Consider the following 10,861-nt stretch of genomic DNA (forward strand, 5'->3'; position numbering starts at 1 on the left):
GGAGAACCCGACTCGTGATGATGTCAGTGACGAGGACAGGACTTCTGGAGAGTTTTACAGTGGTGAAGAGTTTCACGATGAGGACGTGATGCTGGCCAGAGACAGGTAATGCTGGAAAATTCTTCTTCATGACCATTACTACAGCTGAAATGAAAAGAAGAAACGATTCTGCATCAATTCTGAGCATAGTTTATAACAGCATATGGCGCTGCCTAGAGCGCCGTCTGCTGTTAAACACTAGCCTAGAGCGCCGTCTGCTGTTAAACACTAGCCTAGAGCACTGCTTGCTGTTAAACACTAGCCTAGAGTGCCGTCTGCTGTTAAACACTAGCCTAGAGCGCCGTCTGCTGTTAAACACTAGCCTAGAGCTCCGTCTGCTGTTAAACACTAACCTAGAGCGCCATCTGCTGTTAAAAACTAGCCTAGAGTGCCGTCTGCTGTTAAACACTAGCCTAGAGCGCCGTCTGCTGTTAAACACTAGCCTAGAGCGCCGTCTGCTGTTATACACTAGCCTAGAGCGCCGTCTGCTGTTAAACACTAGCCTAGAGCGCCGTCTGCTGTTAAAAACTAGCCTACAGTGCCATCTACTGGTAAACACTAACCTAGAGCACCATCTGCTGTTAAAAACTAGCCTAGAGCACCGTCCGCTGTTAAACATTAGCCTAGAGCGCCGTCTGCTGTTAAACACTAGCCTAGATCACTGTTTTCTGTTAAAAACTTGCCTAGAGCGCCGTCTGCTGTTTAAAAACTAGCCTAGAGCACCGTCTGCTGTTAAACCCTAGCCTAGAGCGCCGTCTGCTGTTTAAAAACTAGCCTAGAGCGACATCTGCTGTTTAAAAACTAGCCTAGAGCGCCATCTGCTGTTAAACTTAAGCCTAGAGTGCCGTCTGCTGTTAAACACTAGCCTAGAGCACTGTATTTTAAACACTAGCCTAGAGCACTGTTTTCTGTTAAAAACTTGCCTAGAGCGCCGTCTGCTGTTTAAAAACTAGCCTAGAGCACCGTCTGCTGTTAAACCCTAGCCTAGAGCGCCGTCTGCTGTTAAAGACTAGCCTAGAGCGCCGTCTGCTGTTTAAAAACTAGCCTAGAGCACCGTCTGCTGTTAAACCCTAGCCTAGAGCGCCGTCTGCTGTTTAAAAACTAGCCTAGAGCGACATCTGCTGTTTAAAAACTAGCCTAGAGCGCCATCTGCTGTTAAACTTAAGCCTAGAGTGCCGTCTGCTGTTAAACACTAGCCTAGAGCACTGTATTTTAAACACTAGCCTAGAGCACTGTTTTCTGTTAAAAACTTGACTAGAGCGGCATCTGCTGTTTAAAAACTAGCCTAGAGCAGCATCTGCGATTTACAAACTAGCCTAGAGCGCCATATGCTGTTAAACACTAGTATAAAGCACCATCTGCTGTTAAATACTAGCCTAGAGCACCATCTGCTGTTGGAAAAGCAGAATTTTGAGCTGTAACAGTGCTTTGTCCTGCAAGGTCATACAGAGACGTTCAAGACACACTCAGTGATGGAGATTCAGTCCGAGACCAGGACATGTATGAGAGTGTGTGTGATGATGAAGACGAGCAGCTGATTTCCCCGCATCCCCAGCGCTCCTCAAGACGACTCCTGCGCTCCACGGCTCCAGGTCAGAGACCAGACAGACGAAATACGCATTTTACAGCTTCACACCCAACAACTTTCACACTGCTGTTGACTGTGAATGACTTCAGAAATGACTGTGAGCACGTGTACACAGTGGCAAATCAGCTCTGTTTAAGAACTCAACAGCGCTCAAATGTATTGCATTTTTTAAATTTTACTATCAATCGGTACCGAATTCCAGTATCATGACAACCCTAGTTGAAACTGAAATTAGAAACTTAAATCCTTCTCACGACACCTGCAATGTTGTTAGTTTACTGAATATTTTTCCATATGAAGAAACTCATGTTGATGTGTTTGTTTCTCGGTTCAGCCTCCCACAGGTCTGCTTTTCATTTCGAGTGTCTGCGCAAACAGAGTCAGGATCAGATTCAGCTTCGTCCCGCAGCTTCACCACCACAGCATCATCAGGTGATCAACAACATGAGAAAACACAGCACACCGCTCGAATAAATGAAATAAAACTGCATCAGCAGCAGGACTGGCCTCACAAAACTAAATCCCCTGGGAATGCACCTGAACAGAATAATGCACTATACACCCATTCATATTGCATTAGTAGTTTCTAAATAATACAGACACTCTTGACTGACAGACCTGGTTAGTAGTGGATTATATTTAGTCAGGATTACGCAACCAGATTACAAAATTTAAGTACTCGTAACTACTTTTAAAATACTTGTAATCAGAATAGAGTTCCATTCATTTTTTTTTCGGCTTAGTCCCTTTTATTAATCGAACCAGCGACCTTCTTGCTGTGAGGCGGCAGCACTACCTACTGCGGCACTGCGTCGCTGCTTCGAGTCCCTAAAATGGATAAACTAAATTGGCTGTAGTGTATAAGCGTGTGTCAACTTGAGTGTGTATGGGTGTTTCCCAGTACTGGGTTGCAGCTGAAAGGGCATCCGCTGTGTAAAGCATATGCTGGATAAGTTGGCAATTCATTCCGCTGTGGCGACCCCTGATGAATAAAGGGACTAAGCTGAAGGAAAATGAATGAATGAATGAATGAATGACAATCCACTGATTTTAGAGTGTATATAGTATTGAGTCAAGTAGTTAAAATACTTTGTTGAGCATTTCAATTACTTTTCAGACAAAGTAATTAGCAAATCAGTTTAAATACAATTTCAATTATACAATTACTAATTGATGACCTTTTTAACTACCTAACACTAGATACCATAAATGTCTGAAAATCTAAGAGATTATATTACTATCTACAAATCTTGTGCTGTAATTTGTTATCCATTACAGATTTCAACTTAAAAGTAATCTGCACAACCAGTGTGTGTAATCTGTGAGTTTTTCTGTGCAGGTGAGGATGATGAGTGGCCAGGAATCCAGCCAATCACGACTCTCTCCGACGCGCTCCATCCGCTCGTGGGTCACGCCCCCAACCACACCTCCTCCATACACTCCACTGGTCCAGGCCACGCCCAGCGCCAGCAGCACTCCGGGATTGGTCCACAGAGGCTTCTGGAACACACAGCAGGCTTCTGATTGGTCGATGCGGTCTCCGCCCACCACCTCCTCCCTCTTGAAGGTCCCTCCACGGCTATGTGGACATCATCTGCAGACGCGGAGCAGCGCACACAGCCTGGTGGAGGCCGTGAGTCAACATATTTACTCACCATTTACACTGCGTTTACACTCGTAATTTACACTGTTTACACATTTACTCACTATTTTTAGTGTGTATACACTTATAATTTAAACTGTTTACACATTTACTCACCATTTACACTGCGTTTACACATTTACTCACCATTTACACTGCATTTACACATTTACTCACCATTTACACTGTGTTTAAACTCATAATTTACACTGTTTACACATTTATTCACCATTTACACTGCATTTACTCACCATTTACACTGCATTTACTAATTTACTCACCATTTACACTGTTAACACACACCATTTACACTGTGTTTGTAATCACCTTTTACACTGTTTACACATTTACTTACCATTTACATTGTTAACACACACCATTTACACTGTTTGTAATCACCATTTACACTGTTTACACATTTACTTACCATTTACACTGCATTTTTACTCACCATTTACAGTGTTAACACATTTACACACCATTTACACTGTTAACACACACCATGTTGACTATTTACACAATTATTCACCATTTACACTTCGTTCACACAATTACTCACCAGTTACACTGCATTTACTCATTTACTCACCATTTACACTGTTTACACATTTACTCACCATTTACACTGTGTTTACCCACCATTTACACTGTTTACTCATTTACTCACTATTTACACTGTTAACACATTTACTCACCATTTACACTGCATTTGCTTATTTACTTAGCATTTACACTGTGTTTACAAAATTACTCACCATTTACAGTGTTTATACTTACCATTTACACTGTTTACACATTTACTCACCATTTACACTGCGTTTACACATTTACTCACTCTTTACACTGCGTTTATGCTTACCATTTACACTGTTTACACATTTACTCACCATTTACCCTGCAATTACACATTCACTTAACATTTACACTGTTTATGTTCACCATTTACACTGCATTTACACATTTACTCACTATTTACACTGCATTTACACATTTACTCACCATTTACCCTGCAATTACACATTCCCTTAACATTTACACTGTTTATGCTCACCATTTACACTGCATTTACACATTTACTCACCATTTACCCTGCAATTACACATTTACTTAACATTTACACTGTTTATGCTCACCATTTACACTGCATTTACACATTTACTCACTATTTACACGGCATTTACACATTTACTCACCATTTACACTGTTTATGCTCACCATTTACACTGCGTTTACACATTTACTCACCATTTACACTGTTTATGCTCACCATTTACACTGCGTTTACACATTTACTCACCATTTACACTGCATTTGCACATTTACTCACCATTTACGCTGTTTACTCACCATTTTTACTGCATTTACTTGAGATATACACTGTTTACACATTTACGCACCATTTACACTGCGTTTATACTCACTTTTTACACTGTGGTGTAAATGGCGAGTAAATGTGTAAACAAAGTTAAGCTGACTTTGGACTTACTCACCATTTACACCGAGTTTATAAATAAATAGTTTTTAGTCTTAGCATATGTCAAATCCTGTTGTGCTGACGCTGTGTATTTGCCCATAGGTGATGATATCTGGTGGACTGGGAAAATACGCGAAGGATCCAAAGTTTGTGACTGTAACCAAACACGAGATTGCAGACGCTTGCGAAATGACAATCGACGAGATGGAAAGTGCCGCTAGCAACCTACTGAATGTGACGCTGGGCTCTGGGGGAAACGAGACAGGTTTGAGTCCAAATCTACGAGATTACAGCGATGAGGAGACGGACAGTAGCAGCCGACGGGACGAGGATCTGGCCGACGAAATGATCTACGTCTCAGTGTTGTAGTGTTGTAAAAACGAGGTAACCGTGCCTTTAAAAACTGCAGTGTCAAGCTCTGCTGCTCACGCTGACCAATCGCTTTACACTCCTTTTGAGCTTTTCATGTAGTTAAACCTACTGATGTCTTGGGGAAATTTCCAAAACTGATAAACTGGAAAATCTGTTCAACTTTTGGTGATTCCAAACCAACTTAACCAGAAAAAGCTCACTTGGTCAAACAGATGCACCTTCGCTAACCGTTTAAAGCAATCCAGGCTCATTGGAAGTATGTGTTTGGAGCTACATTGTAGCAAATCTGAAATTCATTGCTCAGAGTGTGTTTTATTGTACGTTTCAGGTGATAAATCCACTAGAGGGCGCTGTCTACATTTTTAAGTGAACCTGAAATGCGTTACTCAGGGTTCGTTTGGATGTATATTTCAGATGAACAAATCCACTAGAGGGCGCTGTCTACATTTTTAAGTGAATCTGAAATGCGATACTCAAGGTTTGTTTTGTTGTACGTTTCAGATGACAAATACACACGACGACGCTGTCTGAATTTTAAGTGAACCTGAAATGCTTTACTCAGGGTTGGTTTTGTTGTACGTTTCAAAGGAAAAGTCCACTAGAGGGTGCTGTCTACATTTTTAAGTGAACCTGAAATGCGTTACTCAGGGTTCGTTTGGTTGTATGTTTCCGATGTTTAATCCACTAGAGGGGCGCTGTCTTAAATTTTAAGTGAACCTGAAATGTGTTACTCTGGGTTTGTTTTGTTGTACGTTTCAAAGGACAAGTCCACTAGAGAGTGCTGTCTAAATTTTTAAGTGGCAATAAAATACGTTACGTAGAGTTTGTTTAGTTGTACGTTTCAGATGACAAATCAATTAGAGGGCACTGTGAAAATGAAAATATATTGCTCCAGGTATGTTTTGTTGTGCATTTTAGATGACAAATGCACTAGAGGGCACTAAATACATTTCTGCTAATATGAAATATATTAATTAGGGTACATTTTGTTGTATGTTTCAGATCCACGTCCACAAGGTGGCAGCTCTTGTTGTACAGATCAGCTAGGGTACCACTAAGCTAAACATTTCCCTAAACCCAACCAATAGTGTTTTCAGAAGCAGCCAAAAGAGAAAAGTGCACCTTGACCAAGTGCTTTTACCTTGATTTTGCATTGCTTTTATTTGTTTTGTGGAAGCGTGCTTCACCAGGACTCGAGCGCTCTTCAGCACTCACCACTGAGCAAACTGACCACCAGAAGAGTGTTTATATAGAGGTATAAAGGTGACAAACATATTAATTACAAATCATAGACAGCATTAAGTTGTTTTGTGCTGTTTATTTTGGTTTTGTGCAAAGAACGGCTTGAAGATCATCCTGTATTTACCGTTATTATGTCCCTGTTAGTATCATTAATGTGAAAAGGAGCAAAAGTTGTCATCACACTGCCCCCTAGTGTTCATTTTATACACAAACTGCAACTAAACGTAAGTTAAAGTATGTTTATGTGGTTTCACACTAAAATGTAGACTAAAGCAAGTGTTTCCAGTGAGCCTGAGTTGGAGTACAGAGTTTTATTCACATCTGTGAAGCAATTACCATGGTAAAAGCTTCACAGTGTTAACCACTTTTGGAATAACCAGGGGCCTCACTCATAAAGATGTGCATCATGTACAATACAACACATTCTGAAGGTGTCCTATGAATGATGTACTGTCATAAACATTTAAATGCTCTTAAATATATGTCACAGTTCATTTGTTCACAAATATCTCTGGAAACACTTTATTTTAAGGATGCCTTGTTACACTTATTTTCTATAATAATTAAAAATAATTAAGCAAAATTACAAGCAAATAACCCAAAACCTAACTCTAACCATATAGTTAATGCATGTAACATTCATATTTCTCAATAGTAAAATGGAGTCATGGTGGCTCAGTGAATAGCACTGTGGTCTCACACTGGTTCGAGTCCCAGCTGGAACAGTTGGTGTTTCTGTGTGGAGTTTGCATGTTCTCCCTGTGTTACCGTGGGTTTCCTCCGGGTGCTCCGGTTTCCCCCACAGTCCAAACACATGCGCTATAGGGGAACTGATCAACTACATTGGCCGTAGTGCATGAGTGTGTGTGAGAATGAGTGTGCATGGGTGTTTCCCAGTACTGGGTTGCAGCCGGAAGTGCATCCGCTGCATAAAACATACGCTGGAGTAGTTTGCGGTTCATTCCGCCGTGTCCTATTTTGTTCTTTGCTTTTGACAGTAGACAAATCCCTTATTCAAGTAGCAAATATGATCACATGTGCATTTTCATATATGAGGTCTCTGGTTTTTCCAGTTAAATAATAAATAAATGTCATTATGGACTGAATGTCTCCGTTTTCCTACTGATTATGGTTGCACTTGGCATCAAAGAGGGCAAATCTGCCAACAAATTGTGTTAAGGCTTACCGAAATGTATGCATGATGAAAGTTTTCCTTATTTTGTGGCAGTTGAAATGAGATAAGACTTGATCTTGGGTAACACTTTAGAATGAAGATAATTAAAGCAGTATTGAAGTATACAGTATAAAAGAATTAACGCAGTAACTAAACCACAAGCAGTATATTCATTAATTAAAATAACTCATTTAAAACTTAATCTTTTGCAACTCTTCGTTGTTTATTTCAGCTCAGGTTTATTAAATGATATGAAGACGTCACTGGCGAGTGCACTGGAACTAATAATGGCTTCGGGAACATGATTTATTATCATTACGTTAACGAATGTTCACCTTTTTGTAAAGTGTTACCCTTGCTTTCACATGTGTGAACTGGATTTCAGTGAAACTATAAGGCATTTAAAGAATCCCTAAACATTTATAAGTACAAGTATTAAATGCAAGTATTGAGAATTAAAAGGATAGTTCAGCCAAAGTGAAAACTCTGCCATTAATTACTATCATTTTCAGACACGATTAAGATATTTTAGATGAAATCCTGGAGCTCTCTCATCCTCCATAAACACACAGAAGTATTCTTAAACGTTTAATAAAATTATACGGAAGCATTGAAGACACATTTTGAGGATGTTTTTGGACTTTATATACAGTCAGAATTATTAGCCCTCCTGTTTATTTTTTTCCTCGATTTCTGTTTAACGTAGAGCAGATTTCCTCAACACTTTTCGGAACAGTTTAATAACTCATCTCTAGTAACTGACTTATTTTTATCTTTGTCATGATGACAGTAAATAATATTAGACTAGATATTCTTCAAGACACTTCTATACAGCTTAAAGTGACATTTAAAGGCTTCACTAGGGTAATTAGGGTAACTAGGCAGGTTAGGGTAATTAGGCAAGTTATTGTATAACCAACCCAGGCTCATTCTGAAAACGTAGTCCAGCGGACGTTTCTGGAGACCGCGAAATGCGTCCTGGGAGGTACTGTACACTGTAAAAAATGGCAGTGATTTCAACGGTAAAAAACTGTAAAAATGCTACAGTATAAATCCGTAACCTGGTTAACGGTATGTTTCCTTAATATATACGGCAAATAACCGTAAATTGACTTTCCCAGAATTCCCTGCATGGCACATCACTTTTTATGCATTTGGTTGACATTAATATGGATCTTTTTAGTTGTTTCCTCATCAGTTGTGTACATTAGAGATTTATGTTACATCTAATGTTGATGAACAATGTTTATTTCATGACTTTAATTTTATGCGTGTTACCAAACTGGTGTTTAGTAGCTGTGTGAATGACACTGAGCACCTTCTATATGCTGATACTCTTTTCTGCTAATAGGAAAAGTTGATTGTGATGAGCATTGGTTTATTATGTAACTCTCATCACCACCTGCATGTGGATGTGCTAACGTGTCTAACTGTGTAACAAAAGATGAGTAGATGTTGATCATTCAAAATACAGACATATTACCTCAATAAATTATTAAAATACGGTAATTTACCGTAAAAATTAAAAATTACTTTTACGGTTTGTACCGTGTTTTTAACGGTAAAGTACTGGCAACCACAGCTGCCGGTTTTTACCGTAAATTTTCCGGATTTATTTTTTACAGTGTACGTATTTGTGCAGTTTTTGTTTTCGTGAATCCGCGAGAGGCCGCTGTGCGCACTTTTTCGTATCTCGAGCGTCTCTCGCGAGTGCCGTTCGCGCCCGCGCTGTTCTCGCGTCAACCCACCAGAGGCCGCTGTCTGACCGACCAAATGATTGACCGCGCGACCGGCCAATCGGCTGACCCACCCTCCTCCTTCCCTGAACCCAACCAGTTTTACCGATTGACCCGCCCGCCCGCCCGTCACTTCCCTAAACCCGAGCAACAATTTAGAAAAGCCCTCGTCTGCTTTTTTTTTTTTTTAACCACGTTTTCGGATTTCACCGCATGCTCACCGTGTTATGAACTCGTTCGCTTTATTTTTTTAATTCTGTTTTTGTCTTACCTGGTTTCTGGAACCGCTCTTCCCCACACTCGAACGCCTTTGTCAACTCCTCCTCTCTGCATCTGAAGTCCGCCGATGCACACGATGAGCTGACCGGACAAACTGACTGCAGCGGTAAAGCCCTCCACACGGAGGTAAGCGGTCAGCCGGCAAGCGCGAAAGGGAATGGCATCACACCACCCCGTAGCGTTCGCTTAAAAAAATGAAATGCAGCCATACGTACCTCCCGGAACGTATTTCGCGGTCTCCAGAAACGTCCGCTGGACTACGTTTTCAGAATGAGCCTGGGTTGTGTATAACAGTGGTTTGTTCTGTAGACTATCAGAAACAAATATATAGCTTTAAAGGGCTAATAATATTGACCTTAAAATGGTGTTTAAAAAATTAATAACTGCTTTCATTCTAGCCGAAAAAAAACAAATAAGACTTTCTCCAGAAGAAAAAAATATTATCAGACACACTGTGAAAATTTCCTGAATCTGTTCAACATCATTTGGGAAATATTTAAAAAAGAAGAAAAAAGGGGGGGTGAATAATTCTGACTTGAACAATATCTCAGGACCCTTGCTGTCTATGGAGGACAAGAGAGCTTCAGGATTTCCTCTAAAATATCTTCATTTGTGTCCTGAAGATGAACGAAGGTGTCAGGTGATTGGAACAAGTAATTAATGACAGAATTGTAATATTTTAATGAGCTAACCGCTTTAGGCTTTACACACAGTATGATGGAGTACCTCAGGTCATCAAACAGGTCTAACAAAGGGCTTTGCTGAATGCAAACAGCAGCTTTTCTTTAACACACAACACATATCACAGCAGCAGTGTGTGTGTGTGTGTTTGTATACTGGTTATGGTGGTTTACAAGTTGCATAATGGCATAGGTATGACATCGTTGTACTCTGTTAAACTGGAGGACATGCCTGATGTCAATATATACGGTTGATGTCAGCATTATAAGCCCCCCTGTACATTTTTTCCCCCAATTTCTGTTTCGTCTCCTTTCTAAATGTCAAGTTTAGCACTTTTAGATCGACTCTCAACTGCCTTTATCATTTTCAAGATTATAGACATACAGAAAGGATCTATTTTTAACCAAATGTGTGATTTTGAAGTGTATGTATTGAATGAATGGGCAAAATATGAAAGTGTTTTAATAATTATGATGCTTATAATTGAATTTATGGAGTTCATATTTCTGTATCGTTTAAAGGAATTTCACATTACTTCTGGTATTTTCAATCTGTAATTAAAAGGCATTGCAATGAAGAGATTATTGTTCATCGTCTTCATGGACACTTTATAAGGCTGTAAAAGCACATTTCA

General features: G+C 39.9%; 1 protein-coding gene across 25 annotated transcripts in view; it reads left to right on the forward strand.

Annotated features, from left to right (window-relative positions):
* The window catches only part of cacna1db (calcium channel, voltage-dependent, L type, alpha 1D subunit, b), a 65,398-nt gene extending 59,461 nt beyond the window's left edge, over positions 1-5,937 (forward strand). For all 25 annotated transcript variants that reach the window (XM_073911288.1, XM_073911293.1, XM_073911309.1 and 22 more), the window contains 5 exons: positions 1-105; positions 1,480-1,631; positions 1,962-2,059; positions 2,967-3,260; positions 4,846-5,937. The exon at positions 1-105 is cut by the window's left edge and continues 39 nt beyond it. In XM_073911288.1, the coding sequence (XP_073767389.1) occupies positions 1-105; positions 1,480-1,631; positions 1,962-2,059; positions 2,967-3,260; positions 4,846-5,112 (916 nt within the window). In that variant the 3' untranslated portion in view covers positions 5,113-5,937. The remainder of the gene's footprint in view (positions 106-1,479; positions 1,632-1,961; positions 2,060-2,966; positions 3,261-4,845) is intronic.
* The last annotated feature ends 4,924 nt before the right edge of the window (positions 5,938-10,861 follow it).

The sequence above is a fragment of the Danio rerio genome, chromosome 8, assembly GCF_049306965.1.
Source record: "Danio rerio strain Tuebingen ecotype United States chromosome 8, GRCz12tu, whole genome shotgun sequence".
NCBI classification, from domain to species: domain Eukaryota; kingdom Metazoa; phylum Chordata; class Actinopteri; order Cypriniformes; family Danionidae; genus Danio; species Danio rerio.